Here is a 26074-nt window from a genome sequence, read left to right on the forward strand (position 1 = left end):
TTTGCTAGCAAAATGTTTCAGACCATTGAAAAAAATTAAAACCACAATAAAGTGAGTCCATCAAAGACTCTTAAATTATCTAATTGACCATAACCAAGAAGGCAATACGGATCAATCAGATAATACCAATGAAAATAGAAACTATAAAGAAATTATTATAAGTCACTCTCACGATCTAACACAATATAAATTAATCACACGTAATAAATTTTATATAATTTTTTTAAATAGCCATACACAATAAATAAAATTTATTACCGTGACAACAAAACAATATGACGTTTATTTGGCGGTGGCATGAGATTATAGAAAAAAAAGGGCGGAAGTTCAATTGGGTTTGGGTCGGGGCGTGGATATGGGAAACCACACGGGGCGGAGCCCCGAAATATACCACGCCACCCAGAAAATGCTCCAACAACGTGCGTTACGCGTTTGGCTTTCGAGAAAGTGTCGCTGGGAAAATTTTTCCCCGAGAAAAACCCTAACCAATGGCGACTGGCTATGGTTATGGTTATGGTGGATGGTCGTGTTGACGCCGGCGTCCTGCTGAGATTGATTGTCAAAAGATGCGGTCCAGAACGATAGTAACCCGCAAGAGAACTCCACCATGCGAAGCTTCCGATTCGCCTCTCTCATTTCCCATTGGTATTCCCCTTTCTCTCTCTTTATGTGTGTGTGTGTGTGTGTGTGTGTGTCTCTCTCTCTCTCTCATGCACACACTCTCACAGAAACGGTTGCGCATGCAAATCGTTTAGGCATTCAGGGCTATCTGCTCACCTCTTGACGGCACTTCAATCTCGGGCATCGAGTTTCTGCTGTCAGCTGAAGTAATTGATAATATATATATATATATATATTCTTGTTGGAGATTGTTCATACGACGGCATGTCAGAGAATGACTACGGGTGCTGCTTGTTACTGTCACTTATGATTGGATCATTTCTTTTTCTGTAATGCTTTCCTGGGCGAGTTAAACCAAAAGGGTTTGATTCAATATCGATTGTGGGGGAGGAGGAGGGTTTTTCCCTCAAATGAAAAATAATATGAATCCATAAATGGAGTTATTTAATATTCTGTAAAATGAGCGAAGTTATTGGAACATTTGTTTGGATATTGTCACGTAGGAATTGGATATATTGCAACCTCAATCGTTGCAACCTAGCTTTTTTGGTTAGATAGGTAAATATTAGGACTTGAAACAAAATGGATTTGAATAAATTTGACCTGACATGTCGGATCTATTTGGTAATCCAGGAGTTAGTGATTATCTGGTGCTACTGTAAATTTTTGTTGTCATGAAAACCGGTTTTGTGAAAATCTCTCTTTCGAAGAAACTCCATCTTCCTGCTTCTTGTTTATAGGAGAAAAACATGTTCTGTTGTTATAAAGAAACATTTTTTATATTAGCTTGTTAAAGGTTGTCTCGAGTATATGGTATAAGAAGAAGATGATGGTAGTAGCAGTGAATGATGTCAGTTTGCTAGAGTTCCTTTTGAAGATTTTAGATAGAAGTTGTAACCTAAATTGTAATTAGTTATAGTTTGGGGGTTAAACTGTAAATATCTATAATATTCATTGGGAAATCCACCCTCTATTTACATCCACCCACTATTATAAATAGAGGGTAAGGGGTAGCAAATGGAGAGAGAGTTCTCATTTTTTCTGTTTGTAACGAGTGCTGATTGTTTCTGAGAGAAAGGCTAGGGCTGTTAGCTTTGTAATCTTGGGGAAAAACAATTGGGGTGCTCGGGAATAGAAGGGAGAGAAGGGCCGCTACTGTACTGATCATTTTTTGGAAATAAAGACTGCTCTCAGGAGGATTTTAGAGGTTGGATGTAGTGCCATTCACATGGCATGAACCAGGATAATCTTGATGTTCTTGTGGATGTGTGGTTTGTGTTTCTTGTTTGGTTTAATTCTGTTTTCTATTTTATTTTCTGTTGATTCTATTAAATCTGTTCCTTAGATCAAATCCGTGAGTGTGTGAGAGTAACTGTGGTAGAATTTTTATCCAAGAAATTAGTTCCAGCAACCCTAGATATAACAAATTGGTATCAGAGCCTATTTCTAGTATCAAGATTCATCAAGATTTCTTCTGTTTTGATTCTCGGTCATAGAATAGTGTCAAATAATGGCTGCCACTAGGTATGACATAGAGAAGTTTGATGGCCAGAATGATTTCGGCATTTGGAAGATGAAGATGAGGGCTTTACTAGGAAATTTAGGGCTGGAAGAGGCCTTAGGCAGTGAGGAAAAACCACCAGAATCCCTTACGGATGTACATAAAAAGGAAATCTGTGATAAGAGAAAAGAAATCAACAAGAAAGATAGGTTTAAGGCTATCTCCAGCTCCATCTTTTACCTTAAATAACCACCTACAACCTACTATCCTTTTTCCCAAGGGTCTATCCACTAACACCCATGTTTCATTCTTTCTTAAGGATTTCATCTCAGCTTCCATGGCTTCCTGCCATTTCTAAGCTTCCTTAGAACTTACAGCTTCTTCATAGGATTGGGGTTCTTCTCCTGCTATTTCCTTTGCACTTAATAGTGCATATGCTACCAGATCCAAGAACCCATATCTCACTAGAGGCCTGCTTATTCTTCTCTGCCTACATTATACCTATCTCCAATTGGATCTCCTGCTGTACTGGATGAACCAACACTGTCCATGTGCTGATCTTCATCATAACTTGATGAATCCCTAACTTCTATAGATCTATCAAGACTATCTTGGCTTGAGGATCCTTCACCAGCACTTGGCTGGTCCTGGAAAGGTTCTAAGGGAGAATTGAATACAGTAACATCATCATGTTGATGTTGTTCAAAATTTACAGCTTTGGCTTTCCCTTCCCTATCCTCATTTTTCTTTTCTAGATCGATAAATGAATTTTCATTAAAGGTTACATCTCTACTTATCATGGTTTTAGGCATATCTTTTTCTAAATTCCACAACTTATACCCCTTAACCCCTGATGGATAACCAATAAACACACACTTCTTAGCCCTAGGTTCTAATTTTCCTTGTTTTATACGTGCATAAGCTATACACCTAAATACCCTAAGGTGGTCTAGGTTTGGCTTATGATTATACCACATTTCATAAGGAGTCTTAAACTCTAAGGCTGATGAGGGTGACCTGTTTATTAAATAGGCTGTTGTAACAACAACCTCTCCCCAAAATGCTTTTGAAAGCCTAGCATGGAATAGCATACATCTTACCCTATCAAGGAGGGTCCTATTCATGCGCTCGACCAGGCCATTTTGCTTAGGATTTCTAGGGGCAGTAAGGTGTCTTAAGATGCCACTCTCATTACATAATTAGGTGAATTCCTTATTACAAAATTCTAAGCCATTATCAGTCCTAATGACCTTTAATTTTCCACCCTTTTGGTTTTCAATCATGGTTTTCCAAGTTTTAAATGCATCAAAGGTGTTATTTTTTGATTTTAAAATAAAAACCCAAACCATTTTAGAGTAATCATCTATAATAGAAAGAAAATACCTAGCTCCACCATGAGTTGGAGTTTGACTAAGGCCCCATAAGTCCGAATGGACATATTCTAGTAGGCCTTTAGTGGTATGTAATGCCTTCTTAGGGAATTTTACTTTCACAGATTTTTCATAGATGCAAGTTTCACATGTATCTAAATCTGTCATTTTTTCGGAATCTAAGATCCCTTGGTCAACTAATTCTTTTAGCCCTTGGATACTTATATGAGCTATCCTAAAATGCCATAGTTTTGATAGCTCATAGGTCTTTTCTTCCCCTACAGCTGCATCTCCACATATTGTGGAAGCTATCATAACAAATATTCCATTTTTAAGGACTACTTTCATACATACAAGTGATCCTCTAGCTACCTTGAGAATATCCCCACAGCCACTATAACTGTAGCCATTCTTAGCTAGCTCTCCTAGGGAGATCAGATTCCTTTTAAGTTTTGGAACATAGCTTACAGATGTCAAAGTCCTAATTGACCCATCAAACATCTTAAGCTTAATATCCCCAATTCCCTTTATACCACACTCTTGATTATTTCCGAGTAAAACCTTTCCCCCACTCATGTCTTTATAATTCAAGAACCATTCTATGTGAGGTGACATATGGAAAGAACATCTGGAATCTAAGACCCAAAACACTTCATCCGAATGTCTTGAAGCCACAAGAACATCCGAACTATCATAGTCTAACTCATAGGTTGAGTTTGAAAATTCTGATTTACCTTTGTTAGAAAAATCCTGCTTCTTTTTGGGGCAGTTTTTCTTTATATGTCCTTCCTCATGGCAATGAAAACATCTAAAAGTTTTCTTGTCATTTCTAGACTTTGATCTAGACTGTCCTTTAGCCTTAAAGTTTTTCTTTTCGGATCTAATCTATACCTGGTTGAAAGGGCATCACCAACAGTTTTCTTTGATTCTACTTTCTGTTGTAAATCTTTAGAATTAAGGGCACCTATAACATCCTCTAAAGATATGGTATCTCTTCCATGCTTTAAAATGTCTACAAAATGCTCATATGACTTAGGCAATGAATGCAACACAATTAGAGCTTTATCCTCTTCTTCATATGATTTACTTAAGTTTTCCAAATCAAGACACAATTTGTTAAAATCATCAATATGATTTTGAAGCTTTTGCGCTTCTTGCATTTTGAAAGTAAAAAATTTTGCTTTCAAATATAGCCTACTCGAAAGAGATTTAGTCATATACAAGCTTTCTAATTTGGCCCACAAATCCTTGGCAGTTTCCATTTTGGATACTTCTCTTAGAACTTTGTTTCCTAAAATCAAGATTAGGGTGTTGAAAGCTTTTTCACAAATTTCTTGCCTTCAATTATTTGCTTTTAATCTTTGCTCGGCAGTAGTGGTTTCTGGGAAAGGTTTTTGGGGTTCTAAGGCTTCTTTTAACCCTAAATATCCCATTAAAGCTTTCATCTTAATCCTCCAAAGTCCAAAATTGTTAATACCGTCAAATTTTTCAATGTCATACTGGGCAGCAGGGGTCGCGGAAGCTATAGTAGACAACTGTTCTATAGGTTTCTAAAGATTCTATGGGTTTCTTGATGTTTCTTGATTGAATAACCTAAAGCTCTAATACCAAATTGTTAATGCCGAGAGCTCAAACGATCCAAGAATCACTCAATATCTCACCGAATTCAATCACCATTCAAAACAGAAAGTAAATAATAACATAAATGAAATAGAAAAGAAAACCAAACCAGATTGTAGTACACACGATATATCCTGGTTCATGCCATTTACATGGCACTACATCCAGCAATCCCAGAAGCGACCCATCCACTAAGAATTGTATGAAAAAACCAGTACAAGAATATCCCTCACTAGAGGGGCGGAACTCCCTAAGGGAAAATAACTAACTTATAAAAGTCAAAACTACCCTTATTAATAACAATTAGTTACATTTAAATCCTGTAAGCTAACTGCCACCAATCATCTTTATTTTCTTTCTGATTCCTTCTAGACTTCCAGTCTAACAACTCGGGCAAAACATCACACTTCCTTATCTATTTTCTTTTTAGCTTGGTTAACAAACATCTGCTTTGGTGACATCATAAAACTAGTAGTTGCACTTATCATACATTTTTCTGGGTAACTAACGTGTGATAGTTTTGTGATTGGTAGAGTTACTATAGCACATGTGAGTTGTTCTCTTAGCAAATCTGTTTATGAATTTAATTCTGTGTCATTTCTTTGGAATCACAAAGTACTTGTTTCTGAATATATCCGCACAAATAGAGGCCATAATCATTGTGGTTGTCATACGGGCCTTAGTGTGGATTTTTTTTCTTGTTTTCATTTTAGAAAGCTGCTAATTTGTACCTTTTTTGTAATTGGTAAAACATGGAAGGTTAGTTTTTTTTATTTTTTAGGGCGGGGGTGGTAATTTACCCTTTTAAAAGGTTAAATATTCTCCTTCTGTCATGATATGCTAATCACTAACCAGAATAAAAAAATGTGATAGTTCATTTATTTGTCTTACTGTTTGTCAAGAAGGAAAATGGTGCCTTTGCTTAGTTGATCACTCCCTTTCATCTTCCTTCTTTCTTTTAGTTTCTTGCGGTTGTTATTATATTGCTAGTTTTAATTTTTAGTTCTCTTTCTTCCACTGTTTTCACTTTCTGAAGTTTGACTAACTCTTCCATTTTGGCAACCAATTGCATCAATAGGTTCCTGACAAATAATGTTATGGTGTTTCACACTCAAAAGAAGGTTTATTCTATTTATGCTAGCCTATATTGTCCTGGTGTATGCAGACATTAAGTAAGCCAAGTAAGCCATCTAGTGTACTGCTAATAGGCCAGTTGTTTTTTCCCCACTACTTTGCTTAAGAAATCACAATCGTGGATGGATGCTTGAGAACAACTCTTGTGGGATATGTCTTCCTTCTATGTGGACTCACTTATCTCTCAAAACTCCCCTGCACTTACAAGGCCTTCTCTTAAACTTTATTTGGTTGGCTGTATTTCCTCCCAGATCTTGTCATGAGAGCATAACGGATAGGGAATGAGGTTTTCAACAAGTCCCTTTGTGGCCAATAGGTTGGTGCCTTGTCAAGCATCCCCCCTGTACTATAGTGATAGGGGGTTGGTCAAGAAGTCTAGTGTCCGTCATTAATTGAGCTAATCCTTTTGGCCCCTCCTTTTCTTTTTCTCGATGACTAGCTTAGTTGACACCCTCCCTTCTTTTTTAGTTAACCTTCTTTTTTCTTTTTTGTCTTGTGGGGGAGCCAAACTTGTGGCCTTTCTCTCAAGGGTTGGCTTGGCAAGCCCCCTCACTTTTCCCCAAGGATTTGGCATGACCAGTCTCAACCTTTGTGTTCTTTACTGTGTAGTGCTTGCTTCCAAGTTCCATGTGTCATCCTATGCCCCTCCCACCTAGCCACCTTAACATGGAGCCTTATGCAATATATCGTCCCCTCACCCAACACTCCCCTTCTCTTAGTCTCTGATGCTCCTTTCTTCACCTTGACAATTGATTTTGGAAGTTGCGCAGTTTGTATATGGTTATCCTCTCTTTCTCTTTGTATGTGCATGATATTGTACTCTTTTTTTAATAAAATGGAAAAGTAAAATGGGGAATATTAGTTATTCCAAAATAGGATAATCATTGTTTTCTTGTAAATTTGCATCTTATAATCCGACACTTGCAACCCTCATCCTACCTTAAGATGGTCTTCCCCTGGTTAGACTCCTGTATGAAGATCACCTATGTGGCCAACCTAGCACATACTGAAGTTCTCATTGCACTTCTATACATTCTTTACTTTTCCCATTCCTAATAAAAAAATGATATAAAAATAAATAGAGATAAAAGTAAAAATAAAGCAGAGAGATAGAGAGTAATCTTGGGATGGTGCATCCTCTTAGGCAGTTTTGCCATTATTGAGCGCTAAGAAAAATTGCCTTTTCTGAATTTTTGAGTGTAAGATGGGGTTCTTCCATTGAGGCACCTCTTACTATTGCTAGATGCTAGGAGAAAAAGGAAAAAAAACAAAAAAATCTTCATTTTAGAATGGTGCCTGCTCTGTTATTGAGCTATAATTTTCACACGAGGGTTTGACTGGTGCCTTGGTTATTATTAAACTCTTGAATTCTATTCACAAGTGTTGTACTGGTTCATTATTTAGATGGTTTTGCTTTTATTAAGGGCTTAAAAAAGAGATGGTTGTTTAGGAAGATTGGTTTTCACCACCTACCTTAGATGGCATTCTCCCTTCCGAGCGACCCCTCCCCCCCCCTCCCCGCGGGAGGAGTCCTCAGTCCTCAACTTAAATCCCCTTGTGGGTTCCCTTGCCCCTGGAGGGGTTGCTCGACTACCAATCCTTGCTTAAATGAGTTGCCTCACCATTGGAAGCTTGACAAGCTACTCATTCTCACTAGGGATGGCTTATCCCAAATCATTACGAGGTGTTTTTTGTTTGACCATTTTCTCCTTTTAGGCTTGACTTTTTGTTGAGATCTTGCACACTTCCATGCCTCATGTAGAAGAGAGAGAGAGAGAGAGAGAATCTGCATAGTTGTTAATCCAGTTACGTGTGAGAGCAATTCTGGAACAAATAACAGAAAGTTTCATTCTAGTTGAGGCATTGGGTGGTATTGGCCTGGTATCAGACAATACCAGAATTTTGCTAATATAATATCTTAAAAATTTCTTATTTTTTTAATTTATTTTCACCTCTCAGCCTCCCATAGCCTCACAACTCAAAATCTGAGAAAAAGGTTGAGGTCCCGTTCAGTTGTGGAAAATATTTTCTATTTTTTCAACTCTAATTTTATAATTGAACATGTCCTTAATGTTTAATATTCCAAAAAGTAATAGCATTCATTTTCAGAAAATTTAAAGAACATCTTTTTGATGTTTTCCAATTCGTAATATAAAGTTGAAAAATTATAAAATTAAGTTTTGTTTTTTTTAATTGAAGAATCAATCATTCAATAGAAAATTGGTGTTTGAAAACTAGGAAATGTTTTCTACAACTGAACAGGCCTAAAAGATTTCTCATTGTTATCCAAAAATAATTTAGATTAATTATCTTATATTAATTTAGATTTATTTATATGGTTTTCTTTGCATTATTTTGTAATACATATTAATTTGTTTTAGCAATATATCTGAAACTGTCACAGTATTGTCCTGTACTGGTATTGTATCATACCAACAACTAAACCAGTACCTTGACTGGTAAGGTATTAACAACTATGGTAGTATGTGAGAAGAAATTAATGAGTTTATTTAGAACCATAACCCTTAATATGAGACCAGAAAATACTCCAATCATTATTTGGAGCCTCTGCAATAACTTTGCTTCTCTAGCTCTAAATCATGACATCTGTGCTTATTTATGAGATTGCTGGCTTTGACCATACTTGGATATTTTGTTACTTCTGCCTCGTGAGTAAAGGTAGCCAAAATTACATTTATAACTTATTCTTTGACCATGCATGTGTATATGGCACGGTGTGTTAACAACAATCTACCTTTTAGCCAAGGAAAGAATTGTTTATTTATTATTTTTTCTCACTTTTATAGCAGATTAACACATGCAACAATTGACTACTTCCACATGTTTTGCGAAGTAGTTCAATTTATTTGTTCTTAGATTGTTTTGAGGTGGGGTACACTGTATCCGCTGTACCTATTTTTGCAACGTTTGAACAAAAGTCCCCTTTTGACCACTTTTTACTTTTACTAGGAGAGCATGGTCAAGGGGATGGCAGTGGATCGGGTATAAGGCTAAAATGTCTCAACCTGACCCCCACCCCATTTAAAAGCCCTCATTCTATCCCCACTAACCCACCCCCACTCATCCTCTGCACCCATATACGCTATTAAAACCCTCATTTACTCATTTACGCCCCAATTTAAAGTGAAACAAACCATACTGCTTCCCTAAACCAGAATTTTGAACATTTTAAACTTTCAATTTTACCCTTTGCAGATCCCACAATTAAAACATAAAAATATCTCAAGCCAAAATACAAAACTAATATACCATCTGCTTTAATCAACATAAAAAATACTAAGTATTCTCAACATAGATTACAATTAAAATTTAATGCAGACCAAAATTTGAAATTAAAATTTTAATACAGATTACAGATTTAATACAGAAAGTGAGATTCCTAAACATTTATTTTTGAGACAGCTCATCTCAAGCTAGAAGAAAAATGAAGAATAACACTGTCAATTAATGAAAGATTAAATGCATCTGAGTACCTGGTGGATGAATCATATGCCTAGAACTTTCTTCTTCGTGGAGTCCAATTTCTTGAAGAGATTGAGGAGCTTGCAGGTCCGCAGATCATTGCCATGCGTGTCGTTGCAGATCCTGGTGATGGCGAAGCCATTGTAGGCTTTGATCTTGTCATTGCTGGGGAAATTTCCCGTGGTTACTCTATAGACATCCTAGGTCTCGCCTTCCTCTTCCAGCATTCCCATGAAAATACTGAAAAACCCTCAGGTCAAGGAAGTTTGGAAATGTGTGAAACTGTGAAAGTGAAATCAGAAATCCAAACGCAACAATCTATGGTTTTAAATTAGATGGCAATCTTGTAGATATCAAAAATGTCGGGGGAGGTCTTTTATTGTTTAATGGAATGAGTAGAGTGGGTTGGTAATGGGTTTTGTTGCCCAACCCACCAGAATTAATGGGTGATACCCATTTGCCTACATACCCATTTTCTACCCATTTAGTTTGCTTAAATGGGTATGGTACAGGCCGGGTCAGGTCAACCCAACCAGATTCCCATCCCTGAGAATGGAGACCACCACACTACATCGTTTATTCCTCATTTCTATTTCAGCACTATATTGACCACAATGATTTATGGACTGAGTCTTGTGCTGATATATCTGGTTCTCACTGCTTTAAGTGTTTGCCTTAGGGACTTAAATCACTTGAAGACTCCACCCAAACAACTCATGCTTGAGCTTGTGGCTAAGTTACAGCCTACAGGTGATCCTTGTTGTAGGCAAGGATCTGCAAAGTTGGAGAGAGCTTGGGAATGTTGGACATAAAAAAAGAAGAAACTATATGGGGAAAGAATTCCTTGATCTTGGCAACTTACTGTATTGAACTTCGGCTTGCTACACCCATTTCCTTACTCACACTTTGTTTATGTTCTATCCTATATTTTTATTTGACAACTCAAGTAGCAAGGAGCATCATGCAATGGGATGCTGTTTTTATTTTATTTGACAACTCAAATATTGGAACTAGATATGAGCTCCTGGACCTTATCCTAGTTTTGTGGTTGTTTGTCCGAGTACATGGTTATCATAATGTAGGTAACCCACAGCTTGTCTTGGTTTTGCTCCAAGTATTCAAGATCCAAGAAATATACATGTGCACTTTCCTGTCAAGATCCAAGAGAAGATATGTGTGTGCTTCCCTCAATCAGTATTACTCTAGAACTAAATATTGTGGCTAAGCAAGCACAGAAATCTATAGGTGTTGATGATACACCTGTTCACTCTCATTACTAAAAAGTGCGCACACACATGGTAACAATATTGTGGTTTGGTGTCTTGTTTGCCCTATGGCACATTTGGTCTTGTTCATGTTAACAGTGAGCTCTATGTCTCAGTCCCGTGAGGTGATTTCATTCCCTCTAATCTCTCCCTCTAGATATTGAGTTTCAAATGTGACTCTATCTGGTGGGCTTTGTGAGGTGATACATAATTTCCATATATATCTTTTATGGGATCAAAATTTTTGTTAAACAAGGTAGTATATGTGGTGTGTCCATGTCATGCGCTTGACTTGGCAGATGGAACTGTCTATTTGAGTAATAGAACTTTCTTTCCTAGTGCTCCACATCACATGCTCACAACATAGACACTCATGGCACCTTCTCTACTCGACTGCAAAAACTCTATACCAAAGTGCTCCACCTGCTATAAAATGTTGTTACTTGACATTTTCCATATGAGGCTCCTCATGGCATCTCCTTGGGTTGGTCAAGGAAATTCTGGTGGGCCCAACATAATAATCATTCTATGTTTGCTTGTTATGGACTCTTATGTATTCTTCCCAGCATGGGGAGGCAAAATCTGAAAGTGTCCTTTTGCCATCCTAAGCTACATGCTCAAGCTCAACAAGCATAGACTCTCCAAGCTCTGATTGTGGTATACTCTTGCAACCTAGGCTAGGGCAAGGCTTATCTACATTTTTTCGATAAGTCAAGTAGTTACAGACTAGAAGCTAGAGTTAATGTAGTGTTCAGGGTCTTATTGGTCTTTGCTTGGAGTGGCCTTCACCTTCTACTGTCCCAAGAGAGAGTGAGACTTTTCCATAAAGAGAATATGAACATGTTTCATCTTCCATCCATGTTCCCATCTCTAGAAATAATGGTGCCATTGTCACTACTGCATCCAAAACGGTGGTGTCACCCTCCTTAATGGAGTGTCAAAAGTTCTGATGAATTTCCTTGTTAATTAACATATCTGAAAGAAAGTTTAAACTTGTTATTGAAATTCAATTCTTTTTTTCAAGGTCATCCAGAACATGTTAGTAACGTGACATGAAATGGCATATAATATTTAGCTAATTCATTTCTGTGTCGCTTGAAATTAATGTCTAACTATGTTTTTTGTTATATAATAGTTTATGTATTACTGCTACACTCAGGATGATGTTACTCTTTGTGCGCTGCATCTTCTTGCATTATGTATATTTGTGCTTTTGTTCAGACAATTTTATGCTTTCAATGACCTATAGGAATGGACCAAAATGATTTGCAAGGTCAGAGAAGGGAGATGAAGCATAAAGGAAAGAATGTTGTCTGGTCTGTTGCAATGGACAAGTGTCTGATTGAAGCTCTAGCCATCCAAGCTAGAAATGGGAATAAAATTGACAAGTGCTTTAATGAAAATGCATATACGGCTGCTTGTGTAGCTGTGAACTCTAGGTTCAATTTGTCTTTAAATAACCAGAAAGTTATCAATCGTCTTAAGACAATCAAGAAGAGGTACAAGATAATGAGGGATATGCTAAGTCAAGATGGATTTGCTTGGAATCCAAATTCAAAGATGATTGAGTGTGACAATGATGATTTATGGAAGAGATACATTGCTGTAAGTGTTTTCTTTTCTGTGTATGAATCTGTTTTGTTCCTTTTCTTCTCCATGCATTTTTACACCTTCAAGAAACCTCTCATTCTCATATCTTCGTATCATGTGGTGGTGATAATGCCTTAAATAGGATCATCCTGATGCAAGGGGATTTCGAGGAAAGCAGATTGAGATGTATGATGAACTGAAAATCGTATGTGGAAACTATCAGGCTCCTAGTCGGTGGGCAAGGATGACAGGTAACATTAATGGAAGCCAGCAAGCAGAATTTAAGAATTATGAGGAGGATTCTGCTTCATTCCTTTCACCAAGTTCAGAAGACCCCAGTGACACAGATGGAACAGAGACAGAGTCGTCTACCCGACAGCCTGAGTATTCCGAGCCAGCTGATAGTCAAGAGGCTCCTTTTATCCCACCTCTGAGACAACTTCCAAAGCGGGCTCGAGCATCAGAGGCTCTTCAGGATGCTATGTTGGCTGTGGCATCAAGCATCCGGCACTTGGCTGATGCAATTGAACAAAGTAAGAACATAATTGATGCCCCTGAACTTCTGCAGGCTGTAATGGAAATTGACGGCTTGGAAGAGGCCAAGCAAATGTATGCATTTGAGTACTTGAATGCTGACCCCATAAAAGCCCGAGCCTTCATGGCGTACGATGAGCGAATGAGGAAAATATACTTGTTCCGGCAATTTTGGTGGTGGAAGTGAATTTTTGAGGGGTATGGTTGCCAGTTAATACATGGTACATACCTATTATACAGAGTTCTAATTGTTGCGGGCAGGAAGTCTTGCAGATTCTATTAGTGATGTTTAGAAGTGAATGTTATCGGCGAAGATCTTGTACAAAATTTAGTTAGAAAGCAATAGGGATGAGAATCATATGTTCTGCCTCTTCCAACATGATGATCAGGGGTGTGGATATCTAGGTTCCGCTTTTCTTTTTCCGAGGGAATGTAGTTTAAAAAGCTTGACCATATAGTATTTCCTCTTGATTTCAAGTTGAGGCCCAGGCAAGAAGGGGAGAGCTTGTTTTGTGAAGTTTAAATCGAATGCAATCGCCCTTCTTTCTTTTTTGATTGTGTGCTTGCGTACTTTTTGCTGGATTCTTGGGTCAAGGAGGCTATGTTGGGGATTATTATTGTTGATATTTTTTTGTGTGAGTGCATAATCCATTGTGTATAATGATTTTAGAACCTCTCTTTTTTCCAATTTTAGGATCGGATATACTCAAATTAACTCGTTGGAAATTATTCCAGAGACTGGGCACAATTTGTTTAATTATATTTCACAATAAAAACAAAACAAAAAAGAAAGTTAGATACTTATTCAAAAAATGTGCTTGGTAGGGTGAGGAGATTTTTACCATGCAAAAGAAGATTTTGGAGAGCGTGCTTCTGATTAGTAAAATCATAATTGCAATTTTCCCCTTTTTTCAATTTTTCATTCTCCATCCATCACGCCTATTGAAAATTTAAATTTATTTTTTTGTTTTTAGATTATACGTTATCACTCACGTCCCTGATCAATCCCATGATTCAACCAACCGCTATACATATATAGCCAAAGGCCAAACAAGTGAGTGTATACTAATGAATGGCGTGATCGTGGCCGGGGAGCAAAGCGATGGTGTTACCTTACTCACACAGCGCAACGGGGGATCAGGAGAAAACTCTCTAGAACAAGCAGGCGGAGTATGTCTTGATTTAGTAGTCATTAGCCAAAACAAACCTATCATATTGGTTGCAAAGGCATTGCACTGTTTGAGTTAAATATTTCTTGGCAGTCAGTATATTGCCGTTAGTATTCTCTCTTCAGGTTGATTCTTCTTGTCCATCATGTGCTGTAATTATCTTTAGATCATTTGTATCACTGTTAATTCTAACTCTTGGTGGTAACTTGAAGTTGCTACAAATAACACAGCAAATTTAAGCCTTCTATCAGTCAAAGACAACCATTCCAATATAGATCGACCGAACCAAGACTAGAACCAGAACTAGAAATGCTAAAAGCGAAACAGAACAATCAGAAACTTTTCATTACATTACATCCAGATGCACTCAAGCCTAATTATGACCTATTTACACCTAACACCCCTCAACTTCTAGAATGTTGATGGAACTTATTGTGGTTGGGCCACATTGAAAGAAGGTACGCAACAAGAAGAAGGAAGGAGTAAAAGATGCAAATGAACAGAACCATCCCGACTAATGCAAATGAAACATCAGAAACTCGGCAGCAGTTAAAAGGGAAAGGGATAACATATAGGGTTAGGATAGGCAGAAAACATCAGCCACGACCAAAGGTCCAAACCTTGCTACAACCACAACACCATTTAAAATTTGACTCTGTATAAGGAAAAACCAACTAAAAGCGAAAGCTTGTGCACAGAAGTATGCCATTCCAAAGCAACTATTCATTTCAGCGGCTGAAATGCATGGATAAGAACCTGTCCCTATTTGACAATTTATTTCAGATAATTAACTGCAACCAGCTAGTTAAAACATTATCCCAACTGCCCATTGGTCACATTTCCCATTCGTTCAATCTTCCATCAATAAGTCTTCAGTTACTTAGGAGGCTTGTATCTTCACCCCCTTAAATGAGCTGAGGAGCTGAGGTAGATGCAATAACTAGATAGTTTTAAGCCAACTATTTTATATTTACTATGTAAGAAGTAACAGCCTGGCCAGGGCATATTTACTTCCTTCAGGAGACAACTTCCTTCCCCTCACTCCTCCATCCTTTTTCTTCTTTTTTTTTTTTTACAAGGCTCAAGAAAAGAAAGTCATCTTCTCTCTAGGTCAAGGAGAAGCCCATTCAAAATAATGGCAACGGGCCCCTCTCGCAGCAGTCCAGTTCCCACACCCAAAGAAGAAGCTGCCTTGTTTCGGACCTGGTTTACGAACCATCCCTTTGCTACTTTTCACCCCACAGTAACAATATGGGCTATATTGCACCTGAGAAGTGTGCAGCTCCTTCAGTTTGTGAGGTTGATATGGAAGGAATGGCAGGGGCTCCTGGGGTTGCTTCCATGTCAAGGAGTGATCAATAGACTGACACATCAGTGAGTCAGTAATGGAGAACTTGAAGCCCCTGTGCATAAGGAGAGCTAGTAGGCGGGCAGTATTTTTGGCATCATCCAGGCCACAGTGAGCACGGCCCTGCCACACCAGCCCAGCCATCTGAACCGCTTCTTTCAGATTGCACCTCATACCACCAAAAACTGAATGGAAGGGAACCTTCAGATTGATCCATCTGGCAAACCAATAATATGCATCCAAATTCATGCCTGTTAATATCTTATTATATCCACTAATCATGATTCAAACTAATAAATTGACCACTTACCTGTTGAAATAAGGAGGCTTTCTGATCTTCTTGTATCGGCACTCAGATTCCAACATGACACGGCAATCCCAATTTGACCAAGTAACCACAGCAAAGTTAGTGTTCTTGATTCCTTTCTTCTCAAGCCACTTATCATGCCTAAGGAGGGCTTCGCTCAGAGTAACACCCCTATCCACCTAGAAAGAAAATTACATAACAAGGAGCTCAAGACTCTCAGAACAAAATAAAGATTAATATTCTGCTGTATTCATGTTCCATATCTGTATGTGCTTCTTGGCACCATAAAAAACTCCCAGTCTGAACAAGTCCCCTTGTGAACTTACAGGACAAAAAATAAATAAAGATTTAAAAAAAACTGATAATAACAAATAATGTAGGATCAAGGCTACACGATATTGATTGAAAGTAGAAATGAATGCACATACATCCTAAGATTGTTAAGCTCTCTTTGTCTAGCCAATGTAAGCAATTGGCGCATCCATTCAAGTCAAATGTTATTTTCAAGATTAATTTTAAATATCTAACGTCCTCCCCTTCACCCTCAATATCAACATATTCTGGAACTTAGCTTCTTAATGTGGTACCACATTAGTGTACATAATAAAACATCAAGGCCTTTGTACTGCCTTTGCATCCAGTTCAGTTGTAATTATTATATTTATTTTCCATATAGATATGTCTGTTCATCCCTGTGCTCTACCAATAGCATGCAAAGATAGTATCTTAAGATGGATGCTTATATTAAGAAAAATCCCACTATTGTTACTTGAACTTAGTAGGCTTAGATGAGGTTGGCTACTGAGTATATATCCACTTTGATTAGCACCAAATCCAGCTCTAAGAAGAGCTCAACTTTTCAACTAACCTAGGACAAGTTAAATATCCTGAATTTTCTGTATTGTTATACATAGAGCCAACTAATCCATTTCAGGTAATTGAGTTAAGTTCAAAAGTAGGAACAGAAAAATTCAGAGAATCAGACTAAATGGTTAAGGAAGTGTCAGGATTGGAATATAAGGTGTCCAACAATAGAGAGATAGAATTACATAGACTGAAAAAAAAACAAGGGAATGCACTTCGGTTATGTTTGGTTGGGTGGGAGGGAGAGAGGGAAAGGGAAAGGACAAGGGAATGGAAATGGGAGTGGAAAGGCTATTCCATTCCATTCCCATGTTTGGTACCCCCTGATTTCTATGGAATGGAAAAGAAAAGAAAAAATAAGCAATTGACAAGAATGCTCTTTTACATTAAAAAATTAAAAATTCTTATATATAATTCCAAAAAAGCATTTAATTAACAAATTTATCTTGAAAAAAAAGATATTTTCGTTTTCCAAACTAAAGTATCTAAAAAATTGAATAAAAATAAAATTCAATTCTCAGCATTTTTTATTTTTTTTAATATAATCTAGGAGGAGGCAGACGGCTGATGGTGGAGGAGGTGAACGGTCTGGCAGCAGCAGCAGAAGAAGAAGAAGAAGAAGAAGATCTGGCCGTGATTGTGCTGGGGCCACTGGCGGTGATTGGATCTGGTTGTGGGAGGAGGAGGACAGAAGAAGAAGGACCCAGATCCAGATCTGGCCCCGGTTGTGTGGTGAGGGTGGTGGTGACCACATCTGTATGCAGGAGGATGTCATAAGGGTTGAACAGTAAATGTAATTTCTTCTTATGTGGTAAAGGATGCACTTAGCTGGTTAGGAGGAGCAACCATGCTTCACCGGGTGTACATTTCCGGTTGGTTGTATTCCAGCTCAAGGCTATATAGGCCACAGCCAGAGAATGGGAAATCATGATATGAATGACATGCGTGAATCCTCTCTCTCTCTCCCTCTAAATTCTTCTCTATTATTGAATATACCTAAACAAACCCTTGTCAAATCTGGGGGATTTGACAATTGGTATCGGAGCAAGGCAGTTTCTGGCCTTGGACAGAGATCAAGTCGACGGCAAGGAGCAGTTGAGGCAATCAGAATTCATACCAATAGCTATTGCTCCAACAGTAGGCATGATCGGTAAATTGAATGATGGCGGAAGGGACGAGAATGGGGCAATTGGAGACTCGTTTGGATGCTCTGGAGATGGGTCTTGCCAGAATCAAGAACAGTTGGAGGATAAGTTGGATATGATGGAGTAAACTCAGAAGGAAATGAACCAAAGCAGGTTAGAAAATTCGGCCACTAGAGAGGAGGTTACTAACCTTCGAGCGGATTTCACGAGTCTCAGAGAAGAGTTTTCTGGGTTTGGCCAATAGTTAAATACTGTACTGAGGTTGGTCTCTCGATTGCCAAATGCGATCTTCCCGGCAGACTTTCCTCCGAGGTCCACCTCGGCTCCGATTCTGACAAGGACAAGAATCTGACAACATGCTCTTGATCCTTTGGAAACAGAGGAAAGATCGGAATTTGTACCAAAAACTTCCATTAGGGGAGCACATGCAAGTCAAAATCACACCCCAATGTTGAGGCTAGACATTTTGGCATTTGAAGGTGACAAGCCGCGATGGAGGGTTCAACCTTGTGAGCAGTTCTTCCATCACTACCACGTGGAAAAAGGCCAAAAGGTGAATCTGGTTGTTGCCTACCTAAATGATGTGGCGGACGTGTGGCTTCAGGGTTGGAGCATAAAGATGATTGATCTGGTTTGGCATGATTTCATGGCGGACTTTTGTGATTGGCTTTGGGAAAAGGACAATGACAAACGTTGTAGAAGAATTCAACAAACTAAAGCGGGAAGGATTAGTGGAGAATTATCAAACCAGATTTGAGGAGATGAAGTCATTACTAATCCTCTCATCCTACCTTGGGGAAGCCCTATTTTGTGTCTAGCTTCATCACCAGACTCAGCAATAAAGACAGACCCACCGTCAAGATGTTACAGTCGGCCACCCTCAAACAGGCTACAGAGAAAGCCCGGTGTCATGTACCTAGGGTTTAGCTTAGGGTATGATTGGCAATCGGAAAGATATGATTGAATAGAATCAAGAACAGAAGGAATTAGGGGGAAATTGGACGGAAATGGGGGAGTAATTTTGAGAGAAATGAGGGCGCGATGCATAGAAGAAACAAGAGGGAAAGTGGAGAGAATTGTAGACGGAGAAACTGAAGATTTCATTTCATTAATTCAAGTATCCAAATCCCATCCGTTTACATATCCTTATATAGGCATATTTGCTCCTAGCTAACTGCATAACAGCACCCATGTGCTTCTAATCAAATGCTAAAATATCTTCTAACAACTATTATCAACCTGTTACTATATTGTCCTTCTATGGATCCTTGGGTCATGACAATTCCCCCCTGTTTGAGAGAGTTCTTGTCCCCAAGAACTTGCAACAAATAGCCATGACTCTTCATCCAATTCCAGCCTTCTCCGTCTGGTTCATCCTTCTTTCCTTCTTCCTCTTTCTAGGTCTCTTCTTCTTCATTTTTAGGTTCAAAATTGAAACAAAAATGATAATCATTGCAGACAAGGCTGCATCTTCCTCCAAAGTAACATACCATTTCCCTTGGGTTTGCAATAGCTACGAAATTAAGGTTGCTAGTACCCATAGTCTAGGGATCCAATATAATGCCAAAATCTGTCAATGTGTCCACATCAAATGCCTTCAATGAATTTAGCCGCTCCTTGTCGTAGGTAGCAGTTGAAATGTGCAACCCTACAACCTTCAAATGTCGGATCATTCCAGAACTCACACAATCGACCAGCTACCACATATGTTCCCCTTTTCTCATCATCTTTGTTGTGTGTTGTTTTGAATACAGAGGGTTGACTAACTAGTTCTCCAGCCATCTGTTTGTCCTTCAATGAAATAGACAAGCATTCAGATTTGCCAACTGTAGGAAGAACCAACACAGCAGTGGAAATTTTGTTCCCTTTGACAAAACCTTTGACTTCTTCAGTTGCCTCCTTTAGCTTTTCCCCAGCTACAACTGGCTTCAAGAATTCCTCACCACTTTGAATCTGCTGGTGGTGGATAGAACTACTATCAAGGTCATAATTCGCAGAAAACTTACCTTGGTTGGAAGAGAAATCCGCATCTTCTGCAATTTGGCTTGACCCTTCTGAAATGGCAATAACACCATCATATTGTTCAATGCTAGAGTCTTTTATGTCGATGGTAAGATATTCTCCAACTAGTGTTGTCTCCACCTTCTCGCTGCCTATTTTAACCTAAGCCAAGGAATCCTTAGCTTTCCCCGCAATCGCATTCCCCACATTAGCTTCTCCATATAATAGGCTCATCACTCGTAGTAATACAAGGGGCCTTACTTATTCTGTAAATCCCTTCATTTCTTTCCTGCTAGCCCTCATTCGGCACATTCAACTGTATTAACTCTTGCCTTGGCTGCTCCATTTTAAGGAAGTCCTCTTTGTTAAAACTTATGTGATCAATGTTCTAAAAATCGGGCTAGGCGCCCGCCTAGCCGCTGGCCGTCCCGAAATTGCCTTAGTCGGGCCTCCTAGGCGCCAGCCCGAGTAAACGTTCGGCTTGGGCACCCAGGCGGCGCCTAGTCGGCCAGCGCGCTTAGGGCTTTTTAGGGCTTTTTTTGCTAAATCATAAATCGAACATGTTAGCGTCTCCCCCTCTCAACGCTGCTGCCTCAACGCCGCCAAGCTTCATCGGCCCGCCAGTAGCTCACCGTCGTTGCTGCGTCCAGCTCCATCCTCGCCGCCAAGCTTCATCGTCACCGCCTCTTATCTGTCGCGTCCTCCTCGTCCTCGTTGCCTCAGCGTCGTCGCCCCCGCCCCCGCCCCCGCCCTCGTCCTTGCCGTCGAGCTCCATCTCCGTCGACTCGTAACCTCTCTCTCTCTCCCTCTCTCTCTCTGTGGGTTGTGCGTTTGCAGCGTTTCTGGTTTCTTTTTTATGTTTTTTATTTTTTATTTTATTTCATTTTCTTTTCTATTTATATATAATTATTAGATTTATATTTAATTTTTATTATTAATTATATATATTCTATAATATTTGCAAAAAATCTGCTACTTACTTATAGTATATTGATGTTTTTATTATTGGTTTATGTTGCATTATTAATGCTTTTCAACTTTGATTTAATTGAAAATAACATCAAATTACATTACAAAATTTAAAAAATAAAAAAAATAGCAGTTTTCTAGGCTCCGCCTAGGCCCCAGCCTGGCGCCCGACTAGCGCCTAGCGCTTTTTAGAACACTGTATGTGATAATCATCAAAATATTCTACCGGGAAGTTATAATGATACTTCTTAGTCAGTATCATCGCAAACTCCTGCAGCTTCTCGCAGAATATATGACTGAATTCCTCGCACATTTCATGAATCCCACTGCTTGCTCCTTTGTCCCTTCAGTTAGACTCATTCTCAAACTTCTTTCCCCCTGTTTGATTCTTCTGGCTACACTGCTCCTTATCCCTATTGCTACCAACTAAAAAAGCAGCCTTCTTTGGCTGCCATTGAGGCTCCATTCCAACTGAAAATGAAACATTCTGCTGCTGCCATTGAGGCTCTAATTGCCTCATGCTTGCACTGCTTTCCATGGCCGATTTTTCATAAACAATATACTTCGAAGTCTAAGTAGCAAGAGTTCTATACATTTTTTTGTTTTACCCATTGTAACAGTTCCTTTACTTGCCTCAAATGCAATTCAATAACCGAAGAACACTTGCTCTACTTCGCCTCCCTTCTTCAAACAAAGTTAACCAAATTTCAAAACCTAAATCAACCTCTTGTTCCCTTTGCTCACAGCCTTAAACGCCAACAATCAACTAGCTGGATAAGCTAGAAGAATCCACTTCTCACACGGAATCCGCCGTGCCACTCTAATCTGCAACTGAGTTTCCGATTAAAGCTGCCTAACGCAATGGATAAACAACCTCCTAACTCGCCTACTACAAGCAATCTCTATACTTGCTAGAATCGTGTCGGTAATGCCGACCTATTCGTCTCCACAAGTCGAACACACTTCTGAATTTCACAACAATCTCCTATCAATACTCGAACCTTGATTGGCTACTAAATTTCCAAAATCGTAGCTGAATCTGATTTTGCCTTCAAATTCTACTCGATATCACTATCAGAACTCTCCTAACCTGCATCGAATTCAATTCCTAAGCCGAAATGCTTTGTTCAACTTTGCCTCCTTGTTCGATCGACGCTACTCCGGCTCATTGAAAATTGCACGGCACTGTTTCAACTAATCAGCAGAGAAACAACCTCTAGATATTGTTGCTATCTATTTTGACAGCCGAAATTCCAACTTCGAAGCCACCACCTGCTTCCCTCTCAAGATTCGAATAGGAGGGCCCAGATTCACAGGCGACAATCGCCTCACATCAGCCGCCTAGGAAAGTTGCCAACCCAATCACCATCCCCTACTGGCCGCGACTCCTATTTCCACGTCTGACCCAATCTCTATCACCTTCCAATTTCGAGTTCGACAATGCCTTCCTTGAGCGATTGTGCTTCGCCAACTACAACAGAGCTCTTGTACTGGGCCATCTACTCTGGTAGTGAGTCTCCTGGCCGTCCGCATCAACACCTACGGACTCGCGATCACCCTAGATTCCAAAATCACCAGGTTCATTGCCAGTTCAAGTCGCAACACCCACTTCCAAGTCCAAGTCGCAACACCCACTGAACCTCTAATACTTTGGATCCAACATGTGATTGCCTTGATTCGACAATTGCTTCCAGACCCACTTCCTTACCCGTTGGAATCTCGGCTCGACCGCCAAAGATCACCCGACTGGCTCACTTTCAATCGGATCGGGCACTATTGAATTCCGAACTCACAGCCAAGGAACAACCGCTCTGCTTAGAATCTAGATCTTGCTCACGCCATAATTCACCACTGGAATCACCGTCTCTGATATTGTTAGATCCGCAAGGATCTGGCAATGTTTGAAGAACCTAGTTTTTGCTCAATCAATTCCGACAAGAGTCATCGGAATCAACTACCAAAATTACATGAACCAAAGCCAAAGAAGGACCGCTCTGATACAATTTGTCATGTACCTAGGGCTTAGCCTAGGGTACGATTGGCAATCGAAAAGATCCAATTGAATAGAATCAAGAACATAAGGAATTAGGGGGAAATTGGACAGAAATGGGGGAGTAATTTGGAGAGAAATGAGGGCGTGATGCATAGAAGAAACGAGAAGTTGAATGGAGAGAATTATAGAGAGAGACTGAAGATTTCATTTCATTAATTCAAGTATCCAAATCCCATCCGTTTACATAGCCTTATATAGGCATATTTGCTCCTAACTAACTGCATAACAACACCCATGTGCTTCTAATCAAATGCTAAAATATCTTCTAATAATTATTATCAACCTATTACTATATTGTCCTTCTATGAATCCTTGGGTCATGACACCCGACTCCAGGAGTTGGCCTTTTGAGTTGATTTTTAAGAAGCAAAGGGCCATATCTAAGGGATATGTTAGGAGTAGCTTACAGAATAGTGGGGGAGGCATGTTTAAGCTTGGCTATCAAATAGGACATTAGTGGGGGAGGCATGTTTAAGCCTGGCTATCAAATAGAAACGACAGCTTGGTTTATGCTTCCGTTATGGAGAAAGGTATTCCCCCCGACATCAATGTAGGAAACAATTATTGCAAATGGAAAGTCACAAAGAAGAGGAAGAAGGAGAAGCAAAGGATGCTTGTGAATTGGAGGCTACGAGCACATAGCTTGGATAAAGGAGAAGATGACACAATTGTCGGTACAACCTGGGAATCCTTTGGGTTATACACTTGCCAATGGTTTGGTTCAATATAAAGGTAGATTGGTGGTTGTAAAAAATAGTAGCAAGCTAAGACACTTGCCCCTTTGGATTATTCTCTATTTATAACCACATAATTTACAGCTTAGGAATTTTAAAAAAAAGAAAAGAATACAAAAGTCATCCTAATATAAAAGTCATCCTTGATTGCCTCCATAGATTCTGTCATTTAAATGTCAATATTTACAGTTGTAACAACTCTTTTGCCACCCCTCTTTAACCCAAGATTTCAACATGTGATATAGCTGGCTTCTTTTCAGCATTCTAGAAGGCATAGCTGGCTTTTTCCTTTCTCTTGAATTTCCTCATGCCAACTCTCCCCCTCAAACTAGTGAATGAATATCCATCATTCCCAACTTGCATACTAAGTCTTCAAATCTTCTAGTTGCCAATCCTTTTGTTAGGTCAGCCTCCTGTTTCTCGAAAGGAACATAGGGCATTTGAATTATTCCTTTCTCAAGCTTTTCCTTTATAAAGTGCCGGTCAATGTCAATGTGCTTAGTCCTGTCATGTTGCACAGGGTAATGAGCAATGCTTATAGCCGATTGGTTATCACAAAATAACCCAATTGGTTCATCAATAGTAATCTTCAAGTCTGCTAGAACAATCCTCATCCGTAGCAATTCACATAGATCGAGTGCCATAGCCCTGAATTCAGCTTCAACACTTGATCTTGCCTCTATGCTTTGCTTCTTACTTCGCCAAGAGGCCAAATTCCCAACTAAAAACATGCAATATCCAGTAGTGGACTTCCTATCCATTAGAGATCTAGCATAGTCAGCATATGTATACCCTTGTATATCAAAAGAACCACCACCTGCTCTGAATAGGATTTCTTTGCCCGAGGTCATTTTCAAATAGCACAATATCCTTCTTAGAGTCTGCATATAACTCTCAGTAGGACAATGCATAAATTGACTTACCAAGCTCATTGCATAGGCTATATATGGCCCAATGTGTGACAAGTAAATCAACCGCCCAACTAGCCTCTGATACATTCCTTTGTCCACTTGTGGACTATTGGTGTATCCCCCTAATTTAGCATTAGGTTCCACTAGAGTGCACACTCCTTTTCCTCCCATCAAACCTATCTCCTTTAAAAGATCCAATATTGTAGAAAATATTTGAGAGAAAGAAGTTAATCTTGTTCACTCGGCCAAAGGGTATAAATACATGAATACAAGACACCTATTCTCTATGGAAGTCTACTCTATTTACAATATATTTAAAATACAAACTATCTCTTATTTTTAGGAATGCAGTTAACTTATCTTCTTCTCCTTTTATCTCTTTATCCTTCCTAGAATTTAGGCTCCCTTATCTTCATCAAATCAGCAGCTTCTATATCCTTGAATTTCGACTTTCTTATCTTTGGTAGCTTCTATATTTCCACACTCCCCCCTCAAGCTGGGTTGAATATGTTATTGAGACCAAGCTTACAGCTTAATTCATCAAATAGTCTTCTTGGTAAGGCCTTAGTTACAATATTAGCTACTTGATTTTCTATAGGAGTGTAGAATAGTTTGAACACTCCTCCTTCTATCTTCTCTTTGATAAAGTGGCTATCAATCTCCATATGTTTTGTCCAATCATGATGGACCAGGTTTTTTACAATACTGATGGCTGATTGATACATAATACTTGAACTGGCTCTGTCATATTTACTTGTAATTCTCAGAGTAGTCTTCTTAGCCATATTCCTTCACAAAAACCTTGAGCCATGGCTTTGAACTCAGCCTGTGCACTGCTTCTAGAGACAACTGATTGTTTCTTGCTGCGCCAAGTGACTAGATTTCCCCATACAAACAAACAATACCCAGAGGTTGACCTTCTATCTAGGATTGATCCAGCCCAATCAGCATCACTATAGACTCTGATCCCTCGGTTTGTTGTTTTCCTGAACATTAATCACTGGCCTAAAGTTAATTTTAAGCACTTGAGGATGCGATAGACTGCTTCCAGGTGCTCTTTTTTGGGATCATTCATGAATTGGCTTACAAAGCTCACAGAAAAACCTATATCTGGCTTGATATGAGATAGGTATATAAGTTTTCCTACCAATCTTTGATATCTCCTTTTGTCAACTGGTGTGCTCTCTTTGCCAACATCTAACTTTGTTGTAGATTCCATAGAAGTATCTGCTGGTTTGCAACCAAGCATCCACGTTTCATTTAGGAGATCAAGAACATACTTTCTTTGGGAAACTGAAATCCCTTCTTTTGACCTTACAACTCCCATACCTACGAAGTATCGTAGACTTCCTAGATCCTTAATTTCAAATTCCCTTGCAAGGACTTCCTTAAGGCTTTTGATTTCAACAATGTCATTTCTTGTAACAATGATATCATCCACACAGACAATAAGAA

General features: G+C 39.0%; 2 protein-coding genes across 2 annotated transcripts in view; one reads left to right on the forward strand and one right to left on the reverse strand.

The window, feature by feature from the left end:
• The first annotated feature begins 410 nt into the window (after nt 1–410).
• On the forward strand, nt 411–13673 carry LOC127801360 (uncharacterized protein At2g29880). The gene is made up of 3 exons (XM_052336382.1): nt 411–645; nt 12244–12599; nt 12727–13673. Exons 1-3 carry the CDS (start codon nt 567–569, stop codon nt 13303–13305), a joined length of 1014 nt encoding a protein of 337 aa, XP_052192342.1. The 5' UTR covers nt 411–566; the 3' UTR covers nt 13306–13673.
• A 1161-nt stretch (nt 13674–14834) lies between these two features.
• LOC127801352 (uncharacterized) overlaps nt 14835–26074 on the reverse strand; it is a 33875-nt gene continuing 22635 nt past the window's right edge. The window contains exons 4-5 of the mRNA XM_052336371.1: nt 15946–16121; nt 14835–15852 (exon numbers count right to left, since the gene is read on the reverse strand). Of these exons, the coding sequence (XP_052192331.1) occupies nt 15399–15852; nt 15946–16121 (630 nt within the window). The 3' untranslated portion in view covers nt 14835–15398. The remainder of the gene's footprint in view (nt 15853–15945; nt 16122–26074) is intronic.

The sequence above is a fragment of the Diospyros lotus genome, chromosome 1 (assembly GCF_014633365.1).
Source record: "Diospyros lotus cultivar Yz01 chromosome 1, ASM1463336v1, whole genome shotgun sequence".
Lineage (NCBI taxonomy): Eukaryota > Viridiplantae > Streptophyta > Magnoliopsida > Ericales > Ebenaceae > Diospyros > Diospyros lotus.